The sequence below is a fragment of the Anopheles maculipalpis genome, chromosome 3RL (genome assembly GCF_943734695.1).
Source record: "Anopheles maculipalpis chromosome 3RL, idAnoMacuDA_375_x, whole genome shotgun sequence".
NCBI classification, from domain to species: Eukaryota; Metazoa; Arthropoda; class Insecta; order Diptera; family Culicidae; genus Anopheles; species Anopheles maculipalpis.
Genome location: NC_064872.1, coordinates 51785274 through 51802276, shown reverse-complemented (window position 1 = coordinate 51802276; position 17003 = coordinate 51785274). Strand labels below are relative to the sequence as shown.

At 45.5% G+C, this 17003-nt stretch overlaps 3 protein-coding genes across 3 annotated transcripts in view; 2 read left to right on the top strand and 1 right to left on the bottom strand.

Annotated features, from left to right (window-relative positions):
* The window catches only part of LOC126561728 (protein hu-li tai shao), a 272847-nt gene that overhangs the window by 61796 nt on the left and 194048 nt on the right, over positions 1-17003 (top strand). The window lies entirely within an intron of this gene.
* The window catches only part of LOC126562748 (WD repeat-containing protein 91 homolog), an 80743-nt gene continuing 64170 nt past the window's right edge, over positions 431-17003 (top strand). The window contains exon 1 of the mRNA XM_050219325.1: positions 431-436. The gene's annotated coding sequence lies outside the window, so the exon portion shown is untranslated. The remainder of the gene's footprint in view (positions 437-17003) is intronic.
* On the bottom strand, positions 5070-12502 carry LOC126562037 (scavenger receptor class B member 1-like). The gene is made up of 7 exons (XM_050218449.1): positions 12430-12502; positions 7796-8048; positions 6867-7040; positions 6519-6711; positions 5737-6112; positions 5547-5668; positions 5070-5459 (listed from the first exon to the last, which is right to left on the bottom strand). Exons 1-7 carry the CDS (start codon positions 12488-12490, stop codon positions 5070-5072), a joined length of 1569 nt encoding a protein of 522 aa, XP_050074406.1. The 5' UTR covers positions 12491-12502.

Here is a 17003-nt window from a genome sequence, read left to right as displayed (position 1 = left end):
CGTCGGTACGGATTGGGCTGTTTGAAACGTGCGTGTGTGAGACGCCGTCTCATTCGAGCAGTGTTATCAGGCAACGTGCAGGAGATAGGGTTAGTGATGTAGTAGTGTATAATATATACATGTTTTTTTCTGCAACAGTTCATGGACAGTGATTGCTGCGCTCTTTTCACTAGCTGTACTCTAATTCATTACCCAGTTTGCTTGATAATAGTAAACAACAAGACATGAAGAGATAAACAGACGTAGAAATGGTTAAGGATTAGCAGAAAAAGGAGGGCGTAATTTACTGTTTCAATCGGTGTTCACGTAGATGCATCAACACCATTACTTTATTGCAATTAAAGTCTACTCCGTCTTCTCTGTCCTTCTGTCTGAGTGGAAATATTTGATAGACTTGTAAAGGCTGATTAGATTCTTATTTCCTATGCCAAACCGAGAATCCTTATGATGAAAAAGTCCTGCATGCTTCAGCCTGCTACATTGCGAAGGAACAACACGGCTTTATGCCCAAGCGTTCCACCTCGTGCGAACTGTATGGACCAGGGCATACAGATGGACTGTATTTACACTGACCTAAGGGCAGCTTTCGATAGTATATCCCATGAAATACTACTCCGTAAGCTCCATTTGTTAGGCTTCTCCATCAAAATCACAGCATGGTTGAGCTCAAACCTCCTAAACCGTACTCCTACCTTCTGTACGCTGACGACGTGAAATTGTTTATGCCTGTAAAAACTACTGACGACTGTGAAAGACTACAACATGCTGTTACTGTTTTTAACCTGTGGTGCGTCCAGAACTCATTTGACGGTTTGTACGGAAAAATGCTTTGTGATGTCTTTCACTCGGACGCGCTCACCTGTTAGGTACGAATATCAGATAAATAGCGTCAAGATAGCGAGAACTAAAGAAATGCGTAATCTAGGCGTTTTGATTGACGATAAGTTGACTTTTAAGCATCACTATGACAACGTTATTAACCGCGCAAATAGAACACTAGGTGTACTGTTTAAATCGACCAGGGACTTTAATGACCCATATTGTCTAAAATCTCTGTATTGTTCGTTGGTTCGCCCGATGTTAGAATACTGTTCTATTGTGACTTGTCCTTATACTGTTATATCTATAAGACGACTTGAGACAATACAGAAAAGGTTCACACGATACGCCATAAGAAAGCTAGGTTGGGCAGACGGATGCTTACTACCACCCTACGATCAACGTTGTCTTCTTCTGGGCCTAGAAACGTTAGAAGTCAGGCGCAACAGAGCTCAGGTTATATTTATAGCAGGACTACTACTTGAAACCATTGATGATCCGTCACTAGTAAGTAGGATTTCTTTTGCTGTCCCGCGACCGGTATCAAGACACCGACAAATGTTGCACGAAGCTCGCGCTAACACAGTATACGGTACTAACGCCGCGCTTAAGGCCATGATTAGGCGTTTCAATCAATGTTCGTGTCAGTTTGATTTTACGATGTCTATGTCCCAATTTAAAAGTTCTCTGTGTTTATTGTAAATTCTTGTAAAGCGTCTTAGCCATAGCAAGCGTGTTTGCCTCGTTAAACCGTTCTCGGTGGACGAATTAATTAATAAACAATAAACAATAAACAATAAAAAGCGAAGTTATGGCTGGTCAAGGGCCTCTTCACGTAGAAGAACCAAAGGACAAGAGAAGAAAGTAATGTGAATTTCCTTGTTATTTTGCTGCGTTGTCAGTATAATCAACTTTTTTTTTAAATTTTGTTAAGGGCTTAGTCGTATTGCTGAATTCAACATTATTATTATAACATGGTTTTAGCATGATGCTATTTTTTTTGTGTATTTGAAGTTTGATTTGCTTTTGGCGTTCCGGTGGTACAGTGATAGCAACTTTTGCTTTCTCACACTTACTGACAGGGGTCAAATCCTATCTGGAACGGTAACCTGTACTCAGTACTGACTATTTTGGTACGTGAAAGCAAAGACAAGGTAAAGGAAGAGGCACTAGGAGCTTGTGATATTTTGTCCCAAGAAGAAGCAGAACGAAAAGAAATATTAGTAGCAGAGAAAGAAGAATAAATTTATGTCCACTTGAAGAAACAGTTAGGAGTCCATAAATTGTGTCCGTAATAGTCGACGAGTCGAAATTTCGTGAAATCTAGCCAAAACCTTCAGTAGTGATGGTGCGCTGTGGTAGTATTCGGACACCAAGACTACGCGAAGAATAGTTTCTCGAGGGAGTAGACATGTTCTAAGACGAAAAATACATGCTCAAATACGGTTAAGATTTGTCGCGATCTAGGAAAGGGAAACTGATGACCATATAAAGACCATACATTATCAACTAAATTCACTAAGGCAAAGGAAATATGTCCTAGTGTATTTTTTCTTTTTGGCTTAACGACCAAGTTCTAGGTTATGTCGGTCATCTTATGGTTTATTCTCTCACTCACTCACTTATGTTGGCCTGCTCTTTTAAAGAGCACGTTGTCGTGACATGGCCCGGTCAACAATAGATCTCCAGGAAACTCGATCCCTGGCTGCAGCTGTAGGCGCCCAATCTCCGACAGGTCATCCTTCATGCCCCAGCCATCGTATCGTGCCGGTCTTTGCTACCGTCAGGATGTCCGGTTCTCCGTATAGCTCAGCAAGCTCGTGGTTCATCCTTCTTCTCCACACTCCATGCTCGAACACAGACCGCCAAAGATGGTCCGGATGATGCGACGCTCAAACACGTCAAGAACGTTTGCATCCTGCGCTCGGATGGTCCAAGACTTGTGGCCATATAGGACCACCGGGCGAATCAGTGTGCGATATATCTCACATTTTGTGCGGTCTTGAAGTCTTCTGGTTCTCAGCAGACGGTGAACGCCGTAGTAGGCACGATTCCCCTGCGCAATGAGTCTCCGGATTTCGCTGCTGATATCGTTATCCGAAGTTACGACAGTCCCAAGACAGCAGAACTCCTCTATTACCTCGAGGTTGTCGCCGTCGACTAACACGCTGCTTCCCACTCGGACTCTGTCACGATCAGAGCCTCCGGCAAGCAGGTATTTCGTCTTCGTCACATTTATCATGCAGTAGACGCAGTTGAACAGTAGACAGTAGTAGACACTAATATCAGAATGGTTTATTAGACATGCTCATATCACGTAGTTGGATAGTCAGTCCTCACAGACTATCCTCACTGAGGGCGAGTGCCCCGGAAGGCATTTGAACCCCGGTTCTACGATCTGAAGACTGGCACCGCTGTTGCCACTACAACCGGACCGCGCCCAACATCTTGTTTACGATACCAGTTACTTATAGGCTGAAAGATTAGGGTGTTAGAATTACAAGTTTTGTAGATATTATGGTTTTCATTATGTTTGAAGCTGCGTCCGGTATATATCTATTGTAAATTTCAAAGTTTGGGATGTAATTGAAACTTTTCAATTACTTGAAAAACTAGACAAACTTAAGTCTTATGTTTCTAGAGGAAGTAAAAACTCATTACCATGTACTGTTGTTCTCGTTTTATTTCTGTCCACTTTGTTCCATAGTACAAAAGTAACACTGCCACCGTGGACGTCCGCAACATACGTCATTTAAGTAAATTTCTTGATGTTTCCAGTCGTCCACGGTACCCACAATATTCCTGTTTCATCGAGCTGCTCTAACCAATGCTTAATTATTCGATACAATGTGTACCCATCACACGCCTCGAAGCGTTCATCGAATGTCACGGGTTTGTTGCCTGTCTTTTAATAGTCTTACGTGTAAAGTGTATTTCCGCTCATACCGCTCCCGTTCTTTGTGTGTTTTTGTGTACTGTATATGTGTATGTGTGTGTTTTTTTTTGTGTTGTTTATGAATTAAATTTTATCCCCACCTGACCTTAGCCACCGTACCTATTTATACACTTACGAGCTAACATATTACATTTTACAGTACACACTGCGGTGTAAGGTTGTAAAAGGGACGTTGCTATACACCAATAGCAAGAGAGGATCAGCAAATCGTACATTTATATTTGGCAACTGAAGCACTACGTCAATGTGTTTAGCAAAAATTTGCAGTCCCTTGAAGTGGAATTTCGTTCTTGAGTGCATGTGCTTCACTAGTGACTTTACTGCTTTAACTTTTTTTTGTAAAAGATTAGGATAAATTTGCTGGTGATGTGGTTCGTAGTTTTGTTTACTAAAGTTTTAAAACGTAGTGATGTTGGAGCATTTTGAGTAATCGTTAATACGCAATCGTTTTCTAGTATAAAATTTATAGCTGCCGCGTAAAAATCTTGAATCACTGTGTAAATTCTAGAGCTTGAGCAAATACATGGTGTATGATATAGGGATGGTTTCCACGTAGTTAAAAACCTCCGTTACGTGTAGCGTTTGTAGCAGTAAGCCGTTGCCCATAACCTAAGACACATACACCATCCATTTTAATAGTTGTAGACTTCCTTTCAGGGGGTATGCCACCGAAATCTCCTGGTCTCTCAGTATTTGTGTATGGCCGCAACCATTACCCTAGATGGCATATGTATCTCAGAATCTATATTTCCCCGTTTTATATAAATCACATAAAATAATGGAAGGATGCATAATTTGTTGTAATCTTTCCTTCCCTTTTCTAATCTGTACGCTAGGCGTATTCCGATAACAGATTCCCGTAATTTTGTTAGTATCTGTTTGCTCGTTCGTATCTTGTTGGCAACCGTTGTGCCATACTTACGCCAAGAAGCAAAATGAAATTTGAAGATATTGTTTGTCTACGTTACGCCGTTTTAGGGCACTTTCGCTATAGAATTTATCCATTTGCTAATCTTTACTCGATAGTGATAAGTACTGAGCGAATGATATCCCAAATAAACAAATCAGTGTACCGCCATTATTATCATTTCCCACCGAACCAATAGATCTTCCTAAATCGCGCATGACACGTTTCCAATTTTCTCCGAATGGCTTTCAGATGCACGTATTCCTACGGCTGCACGATGAGTCTCTAAATGGTTTTGTTACATACACCAGTGTCTATCACCAAAACGTTTTGCCTTGCGGCCAGACGTAGAAGCTGTAACCGACAGGTACGGTACCGCACCGAGCTCTAGTTGCTCTTGCTGTTCATACCGTTGTCCATCTTGGCCTTCTTCTTAGCCTGATCGACTGACGCCGTAGCGAGATAGTTCGAACCTTCGAGATGCAGCGTGCTCTGGCGGTGCGACTTTCGCACGAGACAGATTACGGCCACCACGAACAGGAAGCCACCGAGCCCGAACAGTGCGATCGTCAGAATGAATTTGGCCCGCGGCGGTACATTCGTGGCCAGCTTCATCAGGTCCAGTATCTCGTCCGGCAGCGAGTCGATGCCCTCCTCGAACCATAGGATGGGAAACACGATGTCGGGGAAGTTGGCAACCTGTTTAATGTCTACCACCTGGCTGACGGCAAGGTTGATCTGGATTCGTGCACGTGCCCTCAGTGCAGTGCCCATTTCCTGTTGGACAATTCAGAATGAAAAGCGATTAGCGTTCAGTCGAGCGTATCGAGCGTAGTGCGACTTATCCGGATGGAAGTTACTTACAGGTTGCACATCAATGAACAGCTGATGCTTGTCTTTTTCGGGTGGCGAAATTCCCTCCACAGCCGTTCGTAGCGTTTGGTCAGCCATATAGAAATGCGGGAAACTCAGCAAAATCGGTGAATCTGAATGAATGGATAATGTTTGTGTTAGTAAGCAAATTCTCAAGTAAACTACTATTCTGTATACGCACCATACTGGCAGAGGGACACATTGAACAGTCCATGAGGGGCACAGGGTGGACCAGCCGGACAGTAGCACATGTTGTTCGGGTTCTTCTCTACCGAGGCAAACACATCCGGTGACGGTGTGAATCGGTAGCCCTTGACGCCACCACGGACCGTAACCTCCTTCTCGAAGCTCAGTGGCAACAATCGACACAGATCCTTCTCGTACACATGGAGTGTCGAATTTTTGGTGATGCGCGGTGGGAATATCGATCCGTCCGTACCGTTCAGACGGTTACACTGCTCCGAGAGCCAGTGCGTTTGGTGCGTTCGGCCATTATACTTGTCGATGATGCCGTATTGATTGATATCGTCCACACCGGTCCAAACGGTCACAGTGTCCTTGGGTAGAGATATGGTAGGAAGAAGGAAAACGAACGTTAATCGGCGCTTACTGATTACCATAAGTTTGATAGAACGAGTTCTTCATTTCCACCTTGGAACGCGGAAATGAAAATCTTCTCTGTTCATATTTTAAAAATATCAATCGATTGACGTCAGGGTGCTCGAGCAGCGCACAAGTGGTCCCACATCTCTTGTCACTCGAGCGGTCCGACCAAAGAGGTGCAAAATGTCACGTTGTCAATACGGGTAAGTACGTGATTTTAAAACGGTGCCCTAGCGTTCGTAGCTCGTTTACCCACAACGGATTCTTGCACCGTTTGCATTTTCTATTATGAAGATGTCACACACAATGCTTACACGATCGCACTCGATCGACCCGATAGTGTTTACAACGCTGACTCACCCTCGAGGTGCTGTTTTTGCCGTACATCAGGCCGAACTCCTCGTACGGTAGCTTCTGCTCCTTCGGCACGACGTCCTTCGCCAGCTTGAGCAGTGGATCTTCGTAGCCCCACAGCAGCTGACCGACCGACACCTCCACGAACGGTTTAATCTTCAGGATGTCCATAATGCTCGCCATCGCTAGCCGTAGAAACCTGTTCGCCGAAAAAAGAAGACGTCGTAACCGTGCATTAGTTAACACGTGGAGCAATCGGCATCGGTGGTGTTTGCCGTTGATGCTGGTGTTTGTCTTATTCGCGTTCGTTAACAAAACCCATCACCCAACCCGCGAAAGATCCGGACGGCTTACCGTGCTGCGTGTTTACTCTGCGACGTGGCGCTGAGCATCGGAATGTTTGGTACGATGACTACATCGTCTTCCAGACCACCGGACAGGTCCTCGTTGAAGATGTACACTCGCTTCTGGTTGTAGCTGATGGTGCCGTTCGGGTTTTCCTTTATGTTGACCTTTTCCCATGTTTGACTGCAGGAAGAGAGCGTAAAGTTCAACAGATTAAAGATAAAACAAGCTACATTAGTCGCGATTGCTAGACAGCAAACGTATTCTAAAACGAGATAACCTAGCTTAGTTGCCAATTTAGTGGTTGGAATAAATTCCGCTTGATAAACGTCAAGTATTTACATATGTTTGTCATAACCTTGATACTATGCTAATTGCAGTCCTGGTTTGCAATCCTAATTCAAGATCTTGGATTCGATGAACCAATGTGCAAATGTGACGGTTTGAATGAAAACGACCTCCTTTTGTAAAGATCACAGGTTTTATCAGTGCTTGACAATGACATCTATTCGAATCTTCCCTAATGCTGTCAGCAATATCAAGGTAAGAAATTAACCAAAAAACCCAAAACAAAAAAACAAGATCATGCGCAATCACTACGATCAAGTACTTTACGTGGTATGAATCACTTCAGCAACTCTAACAACCGTTTTATTTGTACCATACCACAAGTCGGCCTCATTAACCTTCAACCGAGTGGAGTTATCTAACAGCCATCATAAGGCAGCTAAATAAAAACTCCTCTTAAAAGCCAGCAGCAGCAGCCACATTACCATCTTCTCATGTGATTTCTAAACCACACATGCTGCTGCTGATATTTGTTAATCTGAAGACTGCTCATTTGGTGTTCCTCGTGGAAAAAAAACTAACATAACGAAGTAATCCTTCCATATCTCGATCGCCATAAGCATTTGTAATTGGAGTTTAATTACACTTACACGTAAACGTATGGTCCAAGTTCATCCAGTATGGGTTTGGTTCCGTTGTTCAGGAACTCATCGGCGTTCGTGACATTGTAGACAAAGATGCGAATGATTGGCTCGACTGGAGGTCGCGACCACCAGCCGAAGGATTGTCCGCCCACTCGCAGTGCCACCTGATGATCGATGACCGTTCTGATAAAGGCCGTGAATCCGAATGTGACTAGAACGCCCAGCACTAGCAAGCTGAGGGCAAATGCTATCACAAACCCTGTAAAAGAAGAGGAAAATAAGAGATTGAGTATGAGTCAATGGTTTAGATATTCAAGCACAAATTCATTTACAAAAAAAAAGAAACCTTAATATCCCATCATGTCCCAGCAATGGGTGATCATGAGCCGGTTGCATGTAAACTAATCGGTAGTCAACTGTTGACCGATGGAAGAGGCCATTTGATGTTAGAACACTAATTTATCGGCTGTCTGTAACACCTGACCCACTAACCGCTGGTGATAAGTGGTCGAGCAAGTGCTGTACTGTGGACAGTGGAAGGTCAAGATCACCCCGGGGAGGCCGCAGCTAAGGGCAGCTGGGTTCTCGCACGGGCCACCAAATGCAAATGAATTAATCTCCAATAGCAAATACCACAAGCCACATGCATCTCCTTCGCTTTCGATCCGATCGGTCGTGATCGCTTTCGCTGATGAAATGTACGGCTTGATGGCCGGCGTGTGCGAAGGTGATACAGCTCGAACACTTGGAGGCATCAGGTTAACGAGACTTATTTGCGAGCTGGCGAAGGTGTAGTAGCAGCGGCCCGCAGTTGCATTTGTGAGGATGACCTCACCTGTGAGCTCTCCGGTCACCTGCCATGGGGTGGGTACGATATGATGCAATGCGCTCTTATGTCGGCCTGGGCGGTATGGCGGGCGTTACCAGTGCTTTGTGGAAAACACATTTTTCCAACGACTCCAAAACTCACTCCACACCCCTTCTAATTCTCACCCACCACTTACTGGCCGCGTTCCCTCCGGAGGGATCAGTACCGACGAGTGTCCCTCATTTTCACCATTTGGTTGCTTTGGTTGGCTCACAAATGACCCAAAGCCGCTGTAATGTGTTGTGGTGTGTGCGTAGTCTTCGGGGCTGCCAGAAAAGCTGAGAAAAATTCCCACCCAACGTCGGTGGATCGGTGAGGCCGTTTTTTTTTTTGTTAAAGCCGTTTCGCGGTGGGTAATGAGATGGCCCCGGGTATGCTTTTGCTCAGTTTATGCATTGTTTTATGGCCGAGCGACGAAGGCGACGACTCCACGGGTGCGTGCGTGCACGGGTATGTGTGGGAAAAACGAGGTTCGCCGAAACGATAGGTCCCCCACAGCTGGTGGCGCAATAGGGCGTTTGTTTGCCTGTAACCGAGCACATGTACCGCTTGGGTTTTGGTTTCAGTTTCATTTTCTGCCCTGCTTCAATTCGCCTTCAACCGCACTGAAACTGGGTTTCGAGAGTGTCCTTACATTGCCGTTCCATTGGCGTTTGCAGTGGTCCAATGGTGGCACAGTGCAATCGGAAATGTGTCACATTTGTGTGTGGGATGTTGGGTTGGAGTTCAAGCAGTCAAGTCCTGTCGTCTTAGACGTTCGGAGCTGGATATTGGAGATCAAACAACTGTAATTACAAGTTTTTTTGATTATCTCAACTAAAAATAGACTCTCCAACAATTATATAAAAAAAAAATATCGAAATACGAATAATTTTTTGTTGTGACACGAAGCAGGAACTCTCCCTAATCGCAATGCAACGTCAATGAGGTAATCGACTTCTTCACCGCACCAGCCACTACTACATAACATTAATTGTCGATTAAAAGGCCGTCGATACTTTGCTTATGGGTGATCATTAATGCCACGTCGAATATGGTGCGGCGAACGATATTCATTCCCTTTTCCAGCAGCACTCGAGGATGATCGTTCTAGCCAAATGTTGCTGCGCATAATTGAACGCCACACTTTCTCGTACCGAAGGCTTTAGCTTAGCATCCAACAAAAAAAAAACAAGGCTTAATGTAGCTTGTCGCACCATTAGACCTCCGGAAAGCGTCCTACCGTCGCTACGCTAGTGTAACGACGTCACTATCATTAACACTCATTCGTCGTCGCCCGTGGTACCTCGAGTACCCTCCTAATTGATATCGTTTCCGAGGGTGACCCTGAGCTGGCCATCAAAATTATCCTTCAAAATGCCATCCGTACTAAAGTCGCGGCAACGACGTTGAAAGCCGACACAGCAAACACAACAAAAAGGCATGAAAGATGGGCAAATTAAACCGGATGAAGCGTCAGCAATTCACCTAGTCTGGTGCCTGACCACTATAGAATGAAAAGATGAGCTTTTTCTGCTACCCGTCGCATCATCCGCTTGCGTGTTTGTGTGTGTGCTATTCGATCTTCGATTTCTTAATTGCCTGCGAAAACGGGTCTTTGACCTGAAACCGGTGTTGCTGGAGGGGGATGTTTTTGTCCGCGAGTTCTTGAATGCATCCATAAGACATTAAGATGAGACTAGCTGTTTAGCAGGAAGTATCATCACGAACTAAAAACCTGAATCGTATTAGCATGCAAATTTCACGAACCAAATTCACCATGAAGGCGAGTGAGGCGATCGTGCGATGGTTGAAAGGTGGTTTTTAATTTCCACGCATATTTTATACGTTCGTGATTTGATATTTATTGGACTAAAAGAAAAAAGATGGCCCGTTTGGAACAACGTCTAACTTCAGGTTAAAGCAGCAAAAACAAGCTTTTCGGAAGATGTGGATCTTTGAAATTGTTTGAAAGCGTTCAGTTGGAGCTTCGCGTACGATGTTAATTTGAGCCAAATTTTTCAACCAATCTCGCATGAAACAATTACACAACAGTGATCAGTAATCATTGGCGATCAGTGATTATGTTTTGTGAACCACATTTTCACACTTTCCATTTCGCTGTTACTACTGGATTAAACAAACTCTCTATTTTCACCCTCCCCGTTGTAGATGGATTTTTGAGGGAAGAGAAAACTTCTCCAAATTTTCCTCTATTTCCTTCCGTTTACTAAGCGCTATTTTGTACCCTACCTTCAATCGACTAGGTACACTTAGTCGAAAATAGGTATGTGTTTTGGGGGAAAAAATTTAATGCTCAACTAAAACGCTCGTCTGACCAGTCGCCCAGCTTGACGAAGGGTTGTGTTTAATCTGCTGCGCATTATCTAAATCAGGGACTGAAGCTTCACTTTCAATAGTTTGTGTTGTAACGTAACACAATTATTTTTCATCACTTGAACCACATTTCTCATCCCGCCTAGTGTAGCCAGCATCTCCGGTGCCATTGATTACTTTCCCATCGTGAGAATCCGTGCCCGTCCGGGCCGCGGAGCTACATTTTCTCATGAATCGCCACTGGTCGGCAGGGTTTGAGGGTGAGAGATACTGTTGTCATTTTTGTTTTCTTCTTCAGCACCGCATAAAGGTAACACTTAAACCCCGGCCACCTCAATCTGTCGCCTTGAGCCGTCCGAAACGATGTACAACAAACCAAGTGCGATTTCGTTTGCGTACGCAGCATGTGCTGTACTCATGCACACGGGGATGGCATTTCGGGGCTACTTAGCTCTTTCTTCGGGGTTTCCTTTGCCTTTTTGTTTGTTTGTTTGTCTGTGTGTTTTACAACAAAACACACCTTTTTTTTATGTGTGCCATATTTTTGCTTTCTTTGCACACGCACACCGCACATTTGCCATGTTGCCTGGTGGTTGGATTGCTGGCCTACCCCGGTGCCTATGCAAAGTTCCTTACGCAATGGCAATTTCTTTCCATTAACCCAGCTCCAATCACCAATACTATGGTGAACGAGTGTGTATGTGTGTGTGCTCGCACACATAGCAGAGGAAAGAGGAACCGGATTCATTACGTGGCGTGGCCTACACCGGGCACACCGGGCATGGCCGACTAATGCTTAGGACTGCTTCGGAAAGGAACCAACCTAAGCCCCAAGGTGGACGTGCCACTACTACTGTTGCCGGTTGCGGTAAACCGCACACCAATAGGCAAGGGAATAGGCCACGCTCACAGCTACGATCACGATCGCTCGAAGAAAGCCATGCAGATCTCGCAGAAATCCAGACAGAGTGGAGGGAGTTTGGCTTAGTTGTTCCTCCGGTCAGGTGGCTTTCCGATCGCAGCTGGCCCGCATAACAGAAAATCGCTCAAAGAGAAAGAACGAACGAAAGCTCCGTGAAGCAATGTGCAGAAGAGTTGCAGAAGAAATTGAACAGTACAAATCTTTAGCTGACGTTGGCGAAGGAAAGCAGCTGTTATGAGCCATTGTAGTACACCCGAGGTGAATAACGATGCAAAAGGGAAGATAAACCAGTTTATGGACGCATGCTAATTCCACGTGGCTACGGCATGATTACACGGTGCATCGGACGATTACCGATGAACGCTTACTAAACTTTAAATGACAATCTCGATTGAGGAAATAAACTCGTGCGGAAAGTGAAATACTTTCACCCCAGCTGGCGCGATAAACCCTTGCATGTGAAATACCAGTTGGCCAAGGTAACACGAGCATTTGACTTGAGTAACACTATTGCAGTAAACACTTTATACTTACACCACTTTCGAAGAAAAGCGCTGGACAGTTTAGCACATAACCGATTACTTCGGCCGTACATGTTTGTATGATGTTTGTTCGCTGCGAGCCGGTTTTTGGTGCTGGGTTAGAAACTTCTTACTCTAATCCGGGTGCGGACCGTTTTTTTTTGCCGCAAATTTCCAAACACTATCGCTACGTTAAGGAAGTAAAGAGATGGTGCGTGTGAGCAATGGAAAGCAAATGTTTTGCGTTTGCGGCCAAGGTGATCGATTTCTTGCATTCCAATCCACGCGAATGGAATGTTAAAATGGATCTTCTGTTTTTATTGTCTGTGTATCGGAACGTTCCGTTTGCTCACTGCCGTCTACTGCTGTTCGTTATGCACTACCACTCTCCTTGATGATGCTTGTTCGGGGATTGGAGTAAGTCAGGAGTTTGTTTACACGTTTTGGGCACCCATCAGGGCGCAAGCCGTTCACCGCACCGATCCGTTCGATTGTTTTCTTGATTCGAGTACGCGTTTACTGTACGACCTTGCGTTCCTGTCCTGGTTGGTTTAGGAGTTTGTTTTGTTTCACAGAATGTTGCCGCAGTTACAATTCAGTCGCTTAGTGATAGTGTTCTGATGGAACATATTTTAATATTTCTTTTTAAAAAATGGCACCCAAAATAAATCACTTTGACGTTGTATATCAACGCTTGCCACTTAAGGGTTCGTGCGGCCATTTTATCTCACGGACGACCAGTGCAATGCGTCCATCATTCGCCACGAGGTTTGCCTTGTTCGTTCGTAGCGATCGCTTGAAGGTAGCCTGCCCCGGAAAAGCGATACGCTTCGCCGAGGGAAACCAGTTCTGAATATCCATCCATCCATCCCGTCCCGACCAGTGCTTTGCATTTCAGTGCAGTGTTTGTTTATACTTTCGAAATGCGACACTAGTAGAACGCGGAAGTAAACCACCGATGGAGGTGGTGAGGTATGTATTGTGGTGAGGAAGAAGGTTACCAAAAGATGGCAGTTTTGGCTAATGGAATTGTTTATTTATTTGTCGGGTTCGGTTCTTTTTTCGATGTCGTTGTATTAACATATTCAGCATCCTGCTTTAATAACGAGCATGTTGTGCTAGAACATAACTTTTAAAGTGTTGCCATTTAGGCGCATCTGCTTGGTACGGATAAACACCAAGGCAGACCATCAGATGCGATATCATAAGCCTCGCAACGATCAGCTTAGCTTAGCGTAACAAAATTGCAACACGACGCATGAAGCCGGTCTTCGCGCAAAATGTCACGTTTTCGATCGTCGTTAGAAAGAAAAACAGGTTGGCAGAAACCGACACTGCCGGCACATAAGAGAGGGGGGGGGGGGGGGGCAGGGGGGGTTCCTATCGATTGCCACAAGCTGAAGAAGAAATATCCTACCGCAACCTACGGTACGGACGGAATTTTGCCGTTCGCCTTCAAGCACGCGTTCGGTCCCTCGGTACATGGGTGGCAATTCAAGGGTTTCTCAGTGTCGGACGGACGGGATTATGCAATACGTGGCTAAAAGTATGTAGCAACCATCGCTGCAATAGACCATGTGCGATGGAAACGTCGTTTTACTTCACTATCGTCGTCGTCCATAACGCACGCCTGTTGCATCGCACTTTCCTGACGTTCTTTCGCCGATGAAGAAGAGCCCCCGAAACCGTACGGAATGCTTCAAGTGCGGTTATATTACAGCGTGGTAAACAGAGACCCCTATTCTAAAAACGTGTCTTTATGACGGGCTTCTTGTTGGAAAAAGGAAAAGCGAAAGACAGACAAGAAAAGAGGCAACGCAACCAACGGTGGCTGATGCGCAACCTACTAAGCCTACACCGAAGTACCACTCGTGTGGTTGAGTATCAACGAAATTGCCACCGAAGATACCCAACCTGCCTTGTCATTTGGATTTGCAAGCCTCGAAAGTGGTTGATTACTAAATTTCGGTTCTGCATCTCATGGTACGCAATATCGAACAACGATCGTCGCACCGATTCTCGCATCTGCAAGAGCCAATCGCACGTGCTACAACTGAACCGGTTGGCTTCAAAAGGGAGGGTGGAACCATGAAGAGCATGGGCTCTTTTTTCACCTTATTTTGTAAAGTGTGCGTCGAGAGCAGCAACTTGTTCAAACGGCACCCCCCCCCCCCCCCCCACACTCGCAGGGGTAGGCTCAAATGTCGATTGACTAATAGGCGAACGCACCACCGGTGTGCGGTGAGTTCGGCTCAGAACTGAAGAAGAAGCAGGCGAAGAAGGGATGGACGCTGTTCGGAGGTCACAGCGACATGTTTTCTCTGCACAGCGACGCGTTCGCGATCCCATCCGAGACAGTGGCGTGCCAATATCTTCACGTTACGCGATACATCCAACGAAACGGCACTTCAAATATTTTGGGGAGCGCATTTGGCGATTGCGAAAAGTCCAAATCATCGACCAGATGATGATGATGATGGCGACGATGAGGGCAGAATCGAATCAAACACCTATCCATCCATCTGGCGCACTCTGTGCCGATCTGTGTGTTGTAACGCCTCGCACCGGTTTCGGTGCACACACGGCGATGATGTATGCGTGCGTATTTTATTGGAAGTTTTATGCTGAGAGGGTTCACTGTACGTGGCCATGTTCTGTTCACCCGTGCTGCCACAAATGTCACAAGTTGCACACAAACTCCGTTCGCTTTGGTCGCTCCAATAGTGAGGCCACTCACCCGAAAGATTCCTGATTGCGTTAGTCGATAGACACCGCTCTTGCTTGAGATCATGCTCAGCAATTGGTCTGCCTTGCGATTGGTCAAACGGAGGACCGTTGAATGACTTATTCGAACCGTAAGAATACCGCCAACGACAAGAGTACACCATTCGTTGGACCGACGGTTCATTATAGCCGACCGGATTGGGACATTCTATTTCTGCTGTTAGCTGATCCGCTCGGTGGTGTGGAATTTCTAGGCTGATTTCGCACAAGTTTCGCATCAACTTGCTGTACGGGGGGTTGCTTTTAAAAACCTGTACCAGGGCCAAGCATGGAGCACTTTCTATGCAGTGTAACGATAACAGCGGGAGGAATAAATTTCACCTAGCGAGTGATACGCCTGTCCCACCACCAACAGCGTCCGGTTGGTGTGGCGCCAACCGATGTTAATGGTTGTTTTCATGCAGGATCCATAAACCACCCCGAACATCGCATCGGAACGCAGAGCTACAAAACGACTCGGTTTGCATCGTTTGCATTTAATTAGAGCACTACACTCCGCCAACAACTATTCCGCCACCCGGGCAAGGTGATCGGAGCATCAATCGTATCACTACAACACACTTTGCTTTCTATTAATTATATCTAAGCAGCAAACAGTGCGCGTTTTTACTCGCAAAACGGCAAAAGTGCTTTGCTTTCGATCTGCGGTAGCAGCCGGGCGAACAAATCACATTCATGTTGCTTATCGATCGATAGATGGACCGTCAAGAGACGCACTGGAAGGGGGAGTAGATTTTTCGTTTGAAGAAAGCATAACAATCACCCAACCAAAGGTGCCCACTCGGGTGGTAGATGCATCTTTTCGTTCTTTTTTTTTCTATTACGCGCTCTCTACGATGATGCAGCTGCAGCTAGTTGCTTGTTGTAGACGACTCGGGAGACGATCCATGAAACCGTTGTTTGTTTTATTTGTACAAAGTGAAAAGCCAGAAAAAAAGAAAGATTGGCTGTATTAACTACGACAGGCTTTCCAGCACAGGTATACTAATGCAGCTGGGCAAAGACAAGGTCCTGTTCTTATCGGACGCACGTGCTGCAATTATCTTACAAAAAAGGCGGTGCTTCTGTATCTCTAGCATACAGCATCTATTAGTGACGGGTGGTTTTGAAGGTAAAATCGATTTAAAATGCCCTGCCAGGTAAAAGGGGCAGGTTGTTTTTTTTTTAGTATGTTTTGAGGTCATAGTTTAGGGTCGCGGCTGGTGCACAAAACTAAATTAAGCTGCGTCAAGAGCAGCTCATAGTTTAGAGTGGCCTTAGACGAAATTGTTTGTTGCCTTCTACAACCGAGTTAGGCGGTGTGTGAGCTTAGGAAAAAAGTCCCCTCTCACTGTCCACCTCATACCCTGACGTCATTAGCACGTTTTAGTATCGAAAACCCCTGTGTCCTGTGTGTGTGTGTGTGTGTGTGCATCGGGGCTATGGTAAACCTTGACGGGGTGGACAAGTGTTGCTGACTAACGGTCCAGAGAGTGGCGACGACGACGCGGTCGAGGGGTTAATTGCCGGCTGTATAAAACATTGCTCGGTTGTGCCGCTTAGAACAAGTTACTTAATTGTAGTCGATCCACTGGGCTGTCCCCCATTTGCAAGGATTATACTAGTGAACGCTTCAATCGTGAGGTTCCACTGCGCGGAGCACAGAGAACTAGCTCGAAACGTGCCTCAGATGATGCTGTTTAAAATTGCCTTTTGCTTGCCTTATTACCGACTTCCTTCGCTCGTCTGTCCTGTGCACTGTACCAACATCTTCGGGAAGCCCCTTTTCAAGCGAAGCTTTTTTAGTTGGTGAGTCCACGTTGC

What these genes read in the sequence shown, in the direction of transcription:
- LOC126562037 (XM_050218449.1), bottom strand. Translation starts at nt 12,490, where the DNA reads ATGTACGGCCGAAGTAATCGGTTATGTGCTAAACTGTCCAGCGCTTTT. An exon ending in CTTGGACCATACGTTTACGT is followed by an intron (nt 7,041 to 7,795) that starts GTAAGTGTAATT and finishes CTCTTCCTGCAG; the next exon opens with TCAAACATGGGAAAAGGTCA. An exon ending in TGTTCATTGATGTGCAACCT is followed by an intron (nt 5,460 to 5,546) that starts GTAAGTAACTTC and finishes ATTGTCCAACAG; the next exon opens with GAAATGGGCACTGCACTGAG.